At 44.3% G+C, this 14,453-nt stretch overlaps 1 protein-coding gene across 1 annotated transcript; it reads right to left on the bottom strand.

Annotated features, from left to right (window-relative positions):
• Positions 1-4,686: 4,686 nt before the first annotated feature.
• LOC134137845 (amine sulfotransferase-like) lies at positions 4,687-9,998 on the bottom strand. Its single transcript, XM_062570948.1, has 6 exons — positions 9,842-9,998; positions 9,451-9,659; positions 7,621-7,747; positions 6,827-6,921; positions 5,792-5,972; positions 4,687-4,811 (listed from the first exon to the last, which is right to left on the bottom strand). The coding sequence occupies exons 1-6, from the start codon at positions 9,981-9,983 to the stop codon at positions 4,687-4,689; spliced, it is 879 nt and encodes a 292-aa protein (XP_062426932.1). The 5' UTR covers positions 9,984-9,998.
• Positions 9,999-14,453: the final 4,455 nt, after the last annotated feature.

Below are 14,453 nucleotides of genomic sequence, written 5' to 3'. Positions count from 1 at the left end.
AGTTTGGTTGAAGTCTTCTTAAAGAGTTTGGTTGATGTGTGTACAAAGAGTTTTTTATTTGTTTTTCTCTTTTGGAACTTATGCATCAATTAATTCTGATGCAAAAAAAAATACAAAAATTAATTTGCTTTTGGCTTTAATAAGACTTTGTCTGAGAACAGAAGTGTGAATACGCTATCAGTGGAGTGCGTGACTCATATTATTAGCCAGTGAAAGTGAAAATTCAGAATATAATATCAAGATTTATAGAGTGCTTATAAGTTTAAATGTTGTTTTAGAAGTTGTTTAGAAGCATGTTGTTGGCAGCCTGTGAACGTCTTAGTGTGACATACAGTAAAGGTGCAAATCAACTTGTGATTGCTAACCACTCTACAGAGTTACTTGTGGAGCTAATAGCTGATGTTAGACTCCTCCCACTCTTGGAACCTGCAAAAATCAAGCCTTGCAAGAACTGCATTGGTGACTGCACAGGCTATGTTTGGGAGTACAATGACACATCAGCCAGAAGGATGATAATATGGAGGAAGGTTTCAAAAAACCCCTCTCCAACTAGAGAACCAGCAGGCACATCAGCAGTGGGAAAAACTGTGTGCTGAAGTTTAAAATGCATTACTAAGGTTGCCTTAAGTGCTTAGCATTGAACCTTTGAAAACAGAGTTGCACTAGAGCATCACAGTGCTTCAGGGAAAACAACTTTATGAACTTTAATATTTGGAATTCCCATATTCAAGGTGACAACTTTCATCCCAGAAATAATTTAAGGATGTGTAACTTTTCTTTTTCTTCTCACATAGCTCTGAAAATCGTCCACTTAGAATTATCACATTTAATGTTTCAGTAGCCTTTTCTTTGTATTAAAGAGGAATAAACATGAGTTTTAAGTAGATGAAGTAAGTGTTGAAGTAGCCTGTAAATAGTTTTATCAATTAGCCAGATGTCCCTTTGTTTCTATCCTCCTCTATTCAGTCTTTTTAATTTTGGCTACTAAGAACTTCAGACAAGAACTGAGGTTTCAACGGTACTGTTGTATGTTTACAGAGCAATAAACAGGATCTCTGCTCCAGCAGAGCAACATGCATATGTTTAAAAACTTGTGAGCTAATGTGAGATGAAATATGACTTTTTCAAAGTTATGGTTGGAGTGCAAGTTTTAGGGTGCCTCTATGCAGCTTCTTATTTAATTGCTAGTCCACTTTAAAATGCTGTTCAGCACTGAATTGTAATTTTCATTTGCCAAGTCTTAATTCAGTGGCACAAAAAACCCTTGACTTCTAAGGTTGCTTAGCATCATCATCCATGCATCTTTAAATGTGGCATTTTTTTCATAAAAGCAGTGAGTATGGATTGAATCTAGGAATACTGTATAGTCTGCAAGAGATATGGTAATCTGAGAAAATTTTGAAAATGTGTCACTTCTTAAGCATCCTCTGAATAGAAAAAATGGTTATGTCTCACTGTGGGTACTTCTAGATTAGTGAGGTTTTTCCCTTCTGTTGTCAGCTTAGTATATCTATTGATTTTTCATGTAGAGAGTGTGCAACTTGAAAAAGCTAAAGCAATGTCAAAGGAGTGAAAACATGAAAATGTTTCTTTTCATTATTGTGAAGAACTTGCACCTGGTATTTCAAAGTGGAGGAAATAATAGGAGTTGAAGTGACAAAATATTGCTTAAAAAGTCCATTCTTCTAAGCCTTTAAAACAGGGCTCTGATTCAGTATGAACTTCTGAATGACTTCAAGAATGACTTTAATGAGTTTTAGACTTTTTGGGGTTTTATTAGTGATTACCAGCTGTGAAATAAAGGGGAACTTGACTGAAAGTGGACTTGACTCCATTTACGTGTTTTAGTTGGCTGAAATGGATGGAGAGAGGAGCTTATTCTATTTGGTGGAAGAGGTTTAGATGAGATATTTAAAATTTACTTAGTCACTTTGGCTTAGACTGAAGAAATAACTTTGATGGAATTTTTATGGTTCAAAATCGTGATGTTGACAAACTTGTTTGTACCCTCCTTTTAACTCTGTGAGCCTAAAACTTAAAATATGGTGTGTTTAGGGAGATTATTAGGAGTTGCCTCACTGCCCTATGACCAGAACTACTTTAATCTTGATCATGATGAGCATTTTGACTAAGTTCTATTAAATTCCAAAGGGTGGTGCCTACCAGATCAGGATGCTGCAGGAATGCAAACTCAGGACACACCTGACAGACTGCAAGGACTAGGAGATGTGCAGAAATGCAATTATGAATGCCACCTGCTTTCAAACAAACAAAACCTGCTGGCAGAATGCCCCTCTCCTTTAAACGGTCAATGCCTAGAGGGCTTTGGCCAAGAATTGGGAACTTAAAGTACAATTCCTTTGGGATAGTCAACTTCAGGCTTTCTCCCAGGAGACTCTTAACCGGCAGGCTACAATGTGTCCCAGGTATCTCTACTTTAAACTGCATGGATGTTGAAAGAAATTTGAATTTTGGACCAGACGGGAGACTCTGCCTGGATCCAAGATCCTCAGATACTAGATGCTGAGGGAAAGAAGTGTCATGTGACTGCTCTGAGCCTTGTGCCGCAGAATCCAAGAGGCGCTAAAGTACCTTTTTTAAATTGTCCCTTCAGTGCTTTGCAGCTGGGCTCTTTGGACAAATAATCCTATGCACCAGCATTGGCTGGGGGCTGACCTACTGGAAAGCAGCGCTGCTCGAAGGAGCCAGGAATTCTGGTAGACGACAAGTTGACCCTGAGCCACAAATGCACCCTTGTGGCCAAGAAGGCCAATGGTCTGCTGGGGTGCATTAGGAAGAGTGTTGCCAGCAGGTTGAGGGAGGTGATCCTGCCCCTCCACTCAGCCCTGGGGAGGCCTCATCTCGAGTACTGCGTCCCCTTCTGGGCTTGCCAGCACAAGAGAGACGTGGAGCTACTGGAGAGAGTCCAGCTAAGGGCTATGAAGATGATGAGAGGACTGGAGCAAGGCTGCCGAGAGCTGGGCCTCTTTAGCCTGGAGAAGAGAAGAGCGAGAGGGGATCTTGTCAGTGTCTACAAATAGCTTAAGGGAGGGTGTCAAGAGGATGGGGCCAGAATTTCTTGAGTAATGCCCAGTGACAGGACAACAGGCAGCGGGCACAAACCGAGACACACAAAGTTCCACCTGAATATGAGGAAAAACTTCCTTACTGTGAGAGTGGCAGAGCACTGGCACGAGTTGCCCAGAGAGGTTGTGGAGTCTCCTTCTCTAGAGATCCTCAGAACTCACCTGGATGTGATCCTGTCTAACATGCTCGAGGTGACCCTGCTTGAGCAGGGAGGTTGCACTAGATGACTTTGAGAGGTCCCTTCCAACCTTACCCATTCTGTGATTTCAAGTAATTGCACGTACTGCCTTGAGCTCGATGCTACTTTCTGTACCAAATGCAGGCATAATTTTCTGTGACTCACAGTGTTACCTGAGGGCCATATAGTGACATACAGTACATAGCATGAGATTTTTATTATTTTATTGCTGCGGTTGTGTTGAGGTTTAACTGGGGCTTTTTATTGTTACAATGGGACTTGTAGATATAGCCTGCCACTGGAAGAAGAGCAAAGATCAAGGACCTGCTTGTAATCGCTAGTTCTGCCATTTGTGCTTAAAGCAAACTCAGCAAAAGGCATATATTAAGCTTCTGACTTTGAACTAGTTTTACCTTTTCTGTGGCCAATGTAAATGTGTACAAGTGGAAGAGGTCACTGGCGCCCTTTGGGAAGTTCAGACTCGCATGTCTAGGGTTATAGTGATTACACAGGTCATGCAAGTTTGTATTGTAATTTATTTATTTTCTTTATATGAGGGCTATCAAGTTCCCAGAAGGAAAGATGATCTGGTTGTACCGCTGAGCGACATAAAAGAATTCTTCTTACAGGTTGATTATACAAGGTCTCCTTCGTCTAACAGAAGCAGCTATCGTTATGACACTGCTGTGCGTGAATATTTCTGTCCAGAAAGAAAAGAGCTACAATGTATCAGAAGGCTGAAACAGCTGGACTGCAAAGGAGAGGACATGATGGCTGATGCCGAGCCAGGATGTGAACGCTCGGGAAATTTGCTGTTTTTCAGACAGTTTATGGGAAAAGCAAGGTAGATGCTTGTGTCAAGTGGAAACGATGGTTTGGGATGTTATTAAAGTTAGAAATTACGTCCTCCGCTGGCTCACTTGTTAGGACACTGATTCAGCAGCAGATGACAGCATTCCACTCTAGTGTGAGGGTGTGGACCTCACCGCTGGAGGCAAGGATGAGTGTTCAACTCTTGCCTTTCTTCCCAGCGGCTGCAGTTGGTATCTGGGAAAAAAGCTGAGGAAGAAACGTTTTGTTCCAAACAATCACCTTTCCCTGTGCCCTCCAGACTCAGAGGCAGAGGCAATAAACGCTCAGCATCGACCGTAGCGTGCCTTGTGTTTGTATACCTGTCCTTGCCAGGGCTCCAGACGGTGGTCTTGCCTTGCCTTTATGGTATGAAGATTAACTAAAGTAGCCTGTAAAACTACAAGCAGGAAACTAGTGTACCTGAGTTGTTTCCTTGGGCACGTTGTGTTTTGTGAATGAGCTGACATAATTTCTATCTCTGTAACATAGCTGGAAATCAATGTGTTTTGCTTTTCCAGAAATTTGGATATGTCCATCTGCTGTAAGCACCAAAGGATGATGAAACCAGCCTACATTTCATCATTAATATCCCAGATGAACTTGATGGGCAGATTCTTCATTCTCTCTTTCAGAACTTCGTCAACTCTTTCGCTCTGTGCTACTGTCATCATGTTTTTCCAGTCTCCAACAGTGCCTGAGGAAAGGGGCAGTAAAGGGAGGTGAGATGTAGGATGCATACCTGTCGAGAAAGGCTGCCTGCAAGCAGTGAGTGCTCTTCAGGGGAAGCAGTTCCTGGCTTCCTCAGTGTCTCCCTTATTGCTGGTCTGCTGAATGAGGCTCTGTTTTTCTGACAGCACGCTTCCAAATCTAGGTGCTGTAAATAAAATGCACCATAGACCTATACCTCTGCCTCCTCACAAACTTATTCAACTCATTGGTTCTGAATTTTAATGATTTCTTGGTAATCAAATAATAGCCAGGGGTGTATTTAAAGTAACACCTTTTGTTTTGCTGCGTGTACAGCACTCGCTTTAAATCCTAAAAGGTGTTATCCTACACTGAGCAGGAGAAAGTCTTGGCAATGTCCAGGGATGAAGTTTACGGACTCTGTCAATGGTTGGTCGAGAAGGTCTGCGTTCACACTGTTAAGGCAACTTCTGCCTTGAAAAGTAGGAACCAGTATGTCTGTGAAGAAGATTTATGAGCTAGCACTGTTTGCCACCTTAAACAGCCTCTCCTGGTATACTCACAGTGCAGAAATCAAATTCACTGTCCTGCCCAGACAGAAACTCCCTAGGAGGTCCTGAAACCGGCATCTTCTTCTGTTTGGGAGAGGCTCTCCTCTCCAGCGTAAGCTGTCTACCATTTAGCTAATTGCTCATAACCATGTCAGTCCTCCAGTAGGTAGGGATCATATTACTCCTGACACAGTACAACCCTCAGGTCATCACAGGACTGGGATGATTTGTGTTGCAATCAGCAAAATGGTGCTTTTTTAATTTCCCTAGGAAAAATATCTTAACATTGCTGATGCCCTGGCAAGAGAACTGCTCTGATAAGTTTAATTGCCACTAACCTGAACTCTTCCCCTGGAAAGAGGACTTTCCAGCTGAGACCGGAAACCCTAGGTTCATCTCAAGCCAAGAGACAGGAGATGAAATACTTCCACTTTACCTTTGCGTAGAAAGTGACCTTTCTTTTGCCCTTTATTTTCGTCTGTTATGTTCTCATAGTTTGCCCTGGGATCTTTCCTCATGTTCTCAAACGTAGCCTGTCTCACAACGCTTTCCACTTCGTTTTCACTCAGGGTCTTGCCTACGAAGTTGCAAATCTTCAGCACGGCACCTCTGAGATCCTGCAATTAAGGTTACTTTGAAATTGTCTTGATGATACCAAGAAGCAAATAGGAGAACAAAAGACACAAATGTGAGTGCAAATCAGTTTTGTGAGAGAGCAGTCTTGCCTCATTTGAGCGATCAAGAGCAGTGCTGCCTGAGACGGGAATTTTGCATTCTGCTCCCCGCACCGCAAACTCCGTGTGCATCTGACATTAGGTCGCCTGGCGAAGTCATTCCTGGAGCAGAGTCTGTGACTGGAAAGAAGGGACTTAACCTGCAGAGCTTTTGTCCGACCTGCCGCCCAGCTAAGGGCTCGACTCTCCTGTGAGCAAGCCCAGGCTGCAGTCTGAGCAACTAGTGCACATTATCTGGGCTGTGCTGCTGTGCCCAGGCCTTTCCTGGGGGGGAGAAGGGGAGACACTTTGGAGAAATGGGGAGTCACACAAAGGCTCCGTCCGCCACTGGCCGGAAACTTGTGGTCAGCAGTTTGAGAGCTCCTCAGGTAAGCTCAGAGCTGCCTCTTAAGCACTTCTCTCCTTCAGTGGGACTGTCCTCAGGAGCTTAAAATTCCCATTGAAGGTTCTTGTACAAACCTCGTCCCGTGTTGTTTCAGAAAGGGTTTTGGCATGCTAGTCAAGCAGACTTCTGTCATACTGCCAAGTGCTTTAGCTAACACTTTCATAGTCTCGCCAAGACCTCGCACCAGTGAGACAAAGGACTTTATCTCCTCAGTAATCTCATCAATTTGCATCTACTCCGCAACCGGGATTAAGCATTTTTCAATATGAACCGTTGTCACAGAGGCCGGTCTGAAAAGGCACTCGGCATAGGAAGAGAATATTTTGAATACAGAGATATCAACTGACCTCACCTTTTTCATTTCTTCGTAGGAAAGGAAGAGTATATTGAAATCCTCTGCATGGCTGTGCCAGCCTATAACGTGATCCAGCCATGAACTGGCAAGAACTTACCAAGGGAGAGAAGAATAAAAAAATAAATAAATAAAAGACAGAGAAAGAGTAAAATTTTCAATGTTGTCTTGGCCCCTCCAGTACTTTTGAGGACAGAACTGTAAGATGGCAACACAGTAGAATGTAAATCTTGGTGCTTATTTATTACCCACTATATACTTTTAGGTCTTGGGAAAGGTTGGTTTTAGATGATACTTTCAGATATTCTGAGGAATTTTTCTGATATTCTGATACGTGCTCTCAGTCTTTGGGTGACAATCCTCCGTGCTGATGAGGCAAAACCACTCTAGTCTCTGGTAATCTGGACTAGCTCCAGCAGAAGACTACTCCTCTGTCCTCGCTGTATGATGACCCTCCTCACCGTTCGCTCCAGCTAACCAAACGTGGAAAGTGTTAAAGCTATTCAATCGTAATGGTTATATTCTGAGTCCGTATCTAATTCAGATAAAATGAGCACCTTGCACCTTGCACCTTGCTGGGGAGCAGCAAAGCCCTGACTATGCCGCCTACCCCCTTCAGACCCTGCTTACAAGCAGCAAACTGCGTCAAGCTCAAACCGCCCCTGCAGCTTGGGGTTCAGGTTTAAGCACGGCAGAGGAGTGTGGGTAGTTGATGTTAGCTGATCTAACTAATCTCCATTCAGACTGAGGTCAGGCAACGAGACTTGGGGTTCTTAGCAGAAAAGATATCTTACCTTTGCCAGCTAAAAATCTCTCCACAAAAAGGTTGAAATCTGATACCTCCTCCAGTGTGGCTACGATTTTGGAAAAGTGGAAGTAAGAAACCAAAACATCCTTAGGGTTCCTGGTAACATAAATAACCTGCAAGAAGAAAAGGAACACTAGTCCCAAGTGTATTAGAGGGCTCCGTTACCCTGACCGTCAGTGTGGTTTTCTGTGACTGTCCTCACATTTCTCACTATAAAATGTGTGAAAACAATTTGAAGATGAGAAACATGTTAAGTAAACTCCAGATAATGTGACACCGTCATTTTGTTTGCAGTTATTGGTGTTTCCTTTTGAAGTGCTTTAGTGCCCAAGGCTAGCTGTCTTCATGGGATGAGGGTTACAGGTGTCAGTGCTGTCGTTCATCTGGGCAAGGCAGACACTCGTGGAAAAACAACGCTAGGAAACTGTTTTAACTTTCTTGTAATTTGATTGAGTTGATTCAGCCTCAAATTTGTTCGTAAAGTCACTACAAAATGAACACGGACTTGTTGAAAATTACAGCTTTTGTGTAGTGCTGGCCTCCTCAGGGAGGCTGTGAAGCAGGTGCCAGAGGCAACATGCAGGCAGATTTTGAACAACAGGTAAGGGGAAGCCCCAGCACCAGAAAACGAGGACCTATTATGGACAGAGCTTCTTCTGGCTCCCGCTGACTTCTGACCACAGGAGAGCTGCTGCCTCAGGCAGAGTCAAGGTACCACCAGTTGGACGGGTAGCCTCCTGCCTCCTGACCGGCAGCACCTCCCTGATCCTGATAAGTTTCTGCTTCTTAATGCTGTCTATTTAGGAAGAGAAAATAAAGCCGGACACACCACCCTTATGAAGTTAGGGATGCTTGCAAGGAGAGACTGAAGAACTGTGCTCTCGGGTTGGGCTTCCAGGTGAGTAAAATTACCACTTTAGAGTCCTCATTAGCTGAAAGCAATCTAATTATCTTCAGCAAAACCAGAACCATTATTTCCATGGTATTATTTCCACGTACATCGACAGGGACTTCTAAAGGTATTATAAGGGAGCTCTGGAAACTCCTAACGCCCCAGGAAGCTCTGCAGGAGAAATAACAACCGAAGGGCGAAAAGTCACTGGGAGTGCCTTAAGAAAAGTAACAGAAGTTTCTTGGCATGGCCTACTTTGCCAGGGAGCAAAGTAAGAGTTTGCTATGAGGCTGTGAAGCAGTTCTCCATGTGTTATTAGAGCTAAACATGCATACCATACCTCTTTGGACTGTCCCCTATGCCCTTTGATTTGTGAGTGCGCCTTGGTGTAAGAGCCTGGTCACATCAGGCTCTACGGAGGGGGGCTTCCTTGTTTTTTGATTTTGTTTCCTCCCGTGGCAGTTCTGGTGTGGTTCTCAAGGGAGAGGCCCATTCAGAAAGTCCCCTGCACTGAGGAACAAGCAAGGGCAGTTCTCACATTCCTTCTCTGCCTGCTGTAGTCCTGGGCTAGCCGTGTTGTCAGTGCGGGAGACTTTTTATTTTCAGACTGGTAAGTGCACCCGCATCAGACATTTTCACAAGGATGAAACTAGTACAAGCCTTTGGCTGTGGAAGAGCCTTTGGAGATGCATTGCTGCACCACGTCGTCTCCCAACAGTGTTAGGGCTAGGAGGTAAGACACGAGGCAAGACAAGAAGCGGGGTCGTGAAGGTCCCTGATCTCCCAAAAGATTCAAAGCAGATGATACTTGTACAAAGACAAGGGAAACATACAGCGGGGAGAGGCTGGGTTTGGACCCTTTTGCTGGGACAAATGGTTGTGATTGATTGCTCTCATGTAAATTGTAAAAATCACATCACTTACCCGTGCTCTTTTGTTTCTCAGGTCTCTTGGAGTTAAGTAGTAAGGCAGGTGGGTGGCAAAAAGACGAGGCGAAGGAAAAGCTGAGTAATCCTTCTTTTGTACATTGTATTCCAGCCAGGGGATTCTCTCCATGATATCTATATTTTCTGTTCCATTACGGTGGCCTTCGTGAAATATAAGGCTCAAAATATTCTGAGTCCACACAGTTCCTGAGAAGGAAACCTTTTTATTTAAACCTTGCTTGTTTTTCATTTATTTACTTGTTTACCTTAAGATAGTAAACAGTCGTGAGATATACTGCAGACAGTATAGTCATGCATACAGCCTGTTCTGCGGCTGGTTGCTTTTGGTTTGTTTTGCTTTTTTCCTTTGGAGACACTTTCTTTCTTACCTGATTTTGGATAAGTAGCTATAAATATATCGCTGTCTCTGATTTCAAACGTCTCCAGGGAATCTATGTACTCAGGGGTAGCTATATTTGCTCCAAAATAAAATCCTTTGTGGCTGAATACATATTCTTTTGAGGGTTCCATTGTTAATTTGTTGTCTCTTACAAAGGGATAACCTGCAAGACAAAAACATAAAGCCATGCCTTTTTCTTGTGCTGTCACCTCACCCCCAAAAAGAGTAATTCAAGCAAAAAGTTCAGTGCCAGTGGATTTCAGCAAAATAAAATTCAGCAGAATTCTCGGAGAACTATACACCAAAATTTAGCTTTCAGATAACCACAAGAACATCGCCTAGGATACATTTCTCATGAGAAAAAAAGAGGTATAGAGCATGACCCTTTACTCATATACAAGTGTTGGCTACCTGCATTTAAAAACTGATTTTTTTAATCTGGAATTTTATTCACGTTTCTGTCCCCTGCCTGCCCCCTTTTCCAGGTAGGGATGATGGTTCATGCATTCGCCGCGCCTGCAGCCGTGGTCAGTGCTTCACCGTGTGGATATCACCACGGCTCCGATTTGCTGAAACAGCTGCTTGCACAAGATCTGTGAGCCAAGTGATCCGAACCAACCAAGGCAAGCAGTACCTGGAAACCAGGTCACTGATTCAATCGCCTTGTTAGCATTTCTTTCTCTCCACATTATGCTCCGCTTCCCCTCTGCCTCCCTAGCCTGTGAGCCCCCTTGGGCGCATGGTGCAGGCAAAATACGCTGAGCTAGCAAAGCTCTTGTTTAAAACGCAACGCTGCCCTTGAACCGGCGGGCCCGAGGGACGTAACCTCCAGCTTGGACGCAGCCGAGGATCGCCAGCGGCATTGGCACAATTCGATAGCTGCAGGCAGAAGCTGTTTACAGAGACAGTGGGACACGAGTGGGAGCACGGCACTCTGGCTGGCGGGGCAGGAGGAGCAGCTGCTAATGGGGCTCGTGGTGGTACTGAAGTTGCCCCCAAAGCATGCAGCTCCAGCCCCACACTTACCCCGATTGGTGCAACATCTGCACAGCCCCCACTGCTTACCGCCCCACTTGCCCCAAAAAAGCAGAGAAGACAAGTTCACAGTGAGTGGAAGGGCCAGGAGTTGTGAGAAGCCAAAAGAAGGCACATTCAGCGCACACAGAAACCTTTTTGCCCTTGCTCAGCCAAAAAAAAGGAGCTTCTATATCACTTTGGAACAAAGGTTATTGCACTGTGAGTTGTTCACAGCTATACCAGTGTAACATGAAAAAGCATACCCAAAATACATCATGAAAAGTAGCCTACCTTCGCTGCCCCGAAAGCCTGTTCATGAGGAGCGCATGTGAAGTTGGAGGGGGACATTCACATATGCTCTTACCTGCCAGCCATGCATCGCAGAAGGCCCTTCCTTCCAAGCCCTCTATCTGCACGTAACCTCCCCAATCCACGGTGACCACACACTTTTGCTCTGCTTAGTTAACTCTCTCGCAGCTATGACTCCGATTTGTTTGCTGAGTGATACAGCACAGCAGCCCGATCAATGCTCTGATTTCCATAGCAGCAATGAGAGACCTGGTCCCGTTCAGCCTGCCCGGAAGCCCAGAGCAGTTGTAGCCCCTTGTTCTCTGGTACTCCTTCTGGCAGAACACTTCAAAATGCTTCACATAAGAGATCTCTACACAATTACTCTCATTTTTCTGAAAGGGGAGTATAGCATCGCTTAGCTCACAGGCCTGCAGCTCCAATGATTTCAGACATACTTACCCGCTCCGCTCTGCTCTTGCTGCCCTCAGAGATGTGTACTACCACTTCCCAGTTCAGCAGCTATGAATGAGTCCAGGAACGTCTGAGCAGTCACCTTTCCTTTTAACTAAGGGATGTACCAGCTGACATCATGCTGTTGGCTGTCTTTCAACACTTGCTTATCTTCAGCTCAGACAAAGGTTAGAGAACTAATAAAATTCTTGAAAAAAATGAAACAGTCCAATATTGTGTTGATGAACCTTTGTGGAACAGGTGCCCAAATAGATCTGACCTCCAGGCTGTGTTTTACAGCAGTCCCAAGGAATAGCCTGAACACATTACAAAGTGGCAGATCCGACTGCTCGGATCTGGTCTCGTCCAGGAGCATAGAATGAGCTACTTCAATCAATCACATGCATGTGTTCACATCAAGTGTTTTTCTGTGTTTTCTAGGTGTCAAGTGTTTCTCTAACTGAATTAAAATCATACCTGAGATACTTCTCCCTGATACCTGCATGCTGATCACATCACAGAGCAGAACATTTTGTTCCCCAGTTCTGAGTTGGGTTTGCAAAGAATTACTTTTCGTACTACCAGATCAGGGCTACTAATGTGTTATATCTAAACCAGTTGCAGAAATAACTGTAGCCCTGCCACAGGTTCCTATCCCCTTTCTCCCTATCTTCTGCTCTTCATAAAATGTTAAACTCAAAACATGCTGAGTTCACACAGTCTCCAGAAGAAAATAACAGCACCTGAAAACTAGCACCTGAAAACCTTGTAAGAAGGTTTTTTGTTGTTTATGAGTAATAGTATGTCACAGACACATCCCTTAACAGGTTCTGCTGGTTTCAGATTATATAATTCAAAGTGCATGTTTAAAGGCTAAAGGTGATGAACAGTAGATGGTTTCCTCTTTGCTCTTGAGGGGGGCTTTTACTGTGTGCTCTTCTACCTACACAGCAGCTCCTTTTAGCTTCTGTATACACATATTAAGCCTTATCAGAATATCAGTATTTGGCAAGACGATGGAATCATCCTAGTTGTAGGTCACTTTTTGTCCCAGTTTCACAACAAAGTTCTCCTGTCAGCTGCAGTCTCACTTCAGCAAGACAGTTATATACCTAGAGCTCCTAACCATTACCTAAAGGTTTTCCACAGTTGCAATTACCAGCAGAACAAAAGTTTTTAAAAAAGTTAATGCTGGACAGAGGTAAGCAATGAACACGACTACGCACCTGGCTACGCTAAGGGCATAGCATTGTGTTAGCCTGAGTAAGCCAGTAGGAAGGTTCTGGCAGTGCTGCAGCTGTTTCCACAGTGCTTGTCACTCACATATCAACTTGACTGGAACTAGCAACATTTTCCCAGTCCCTCCAGGGTTCAGAGTCTCCCAACGCTGGAACTATACCCCAGAGGGCTACCCTCCTCCAGGAATGACATGGCATAAAACTGCTCTCTGACACCCAGCGCAGTCATTTCTTTGGCGGCTGAGGGTTGGAGGCAACTGCTAGGCATGTTTAGGTGCCCAATTGCTGGACCCTAGGATTTGGGGAGTCAGAGGAAATGAAGAGAAGTCCCTCTTAGGGTATATGCACTTTATTCCCATTCATACTTCATCCATACTGATCTTCACATTTCTACTACAAATTTCTGTGTTCCAGTCATAGGATCCTTTAACTGGAGGAAACAGGTTCCCTTGCTTTTAATGCTGGGATTTACCAGAAAGCATCTCAGAAACATTTAAAGATGGAAGTTACTGGGTTTTGGCTCTCTGTTGAGGGTCACCTTTGCTATGAACTTTTTGCCTGTTCTTACCTTAATCCTCTCCCCCTGGGAATCAAAGCGAATGCCACGTTCATCCTTGTGTGTGCACCAGCCTCTCAGATGATCAGACCAAGAGCTTCCCACCACTGTTAGCAGAATGAGGATGGCAAAATAAAGTATCTAACAGTTTGTACAATTATTTCTCGTGTTTTTTAATTGGGTTACGTGAACTTGTAAATGGTTGGATGGAAATCATCAAGCAGCTTATCTCACGGTGATTCTGCACTATCAAGGGGAAAGGTTAAGACTGTTTTTCTATGTATTACATCACACATCAGATGTTATACCTTAATCTAAAGATAATCTGAAACACAGCCCTCTCCCGTCTCTAACCTATATATAATATATAACTAAACATTAAGCTATTCACTTCAGGAAGCTGGAGAGAAAGATGTACACACTCACATACACACGATATAGCATATATATGGTGCATAATGTTTTTTAATAACTTGAAATTCAAATTTTGGACCAGACGGGAGACTCTGCCTGGATCCAAGATCCTCAGATACTAGATGCTGAGGGAAAGAAGCGTCATGTGACTGCTCTGAGCCTTGTGCTGCAGAATCCAAGAGGCGCTAAAGTACCTTTTTTAAATTGTCCCTTCAGTGCTTTGCAGCTGGGCTCTTTGGACAAATAATCCTATGCACCAGCATTGGCTGGGGGCTGACCTACTGGAAAGCAGCGCTGCTCGAAGGAGCCAGGAATTCTGGTAGACGACAAGTTGACCCTGAGCCACAAATGCACCCTTGTGGCCAAGAAGGCCAATGGTCTGCTGGGGTGCATTAGGAAGAGTGTTGCCAGCAGGTTGAGGGAGGTGATCCTGCCCCTCCACTCAGCCCTGGGGAGGCCTCATCTCGAGTACTGCGTCCCCTTCTGGGCTTGCCAGCACAAGAGAGACGTGGAGCTACTGGAGAGAGTCCAGCTAAGGGCTATGAAGATGATGAGAGGACTGGAGCAAGGCTGCCGAGAGCTGGGCCTCTTTAGCCTGGAGAAGAGAAGAGCGAGAGGGGATCTTGTCAGTGTCT

The sequence above is a fragment of the Rhea pennata genome, chromosome 3, assembly GCF_028389875.1.
Source record: "Rhea pennata isolate bPtePen1 chromosome 3, bPtePen1.pri, whole genome shotgun sequence".
Classification (NCBI taxonomy): Eukaryota; Metazoa; Chordata; class Aves; order Rheiformes; family Rheidae; genus Rhea; species Rhea pennata.
Note: the sequence above shows the minus strand (reverse complement) of the source record. Positions and strands in the feature narration are given on the sequence as shown.

Bases quoted from the DNA above. Each gene is read 5' to 3' on its own strand.
- LOC134137845 (XM_062570948.1), bottom strand. From the start codon at position 9,983: ATGGAACCCTCAAAAGAATATGTATTCAGCCACAAAGGATTTTATTTT. The intron at 6,922-7,620 runs GTAAGATATCTT...TCCCTTGGTAAG, and splicing joins GAGATTTTTAGCTGGCAAAG to TTCTTGCCAGTTCATGGCTG. The intron at 4,812-5,791 runs GTAAAGTGGAAG...CCCTTTCCTCAG, and splicing joins AGGTCACTTTCTACGCAAAG to GCACTGTTGGAGACTGGAAA.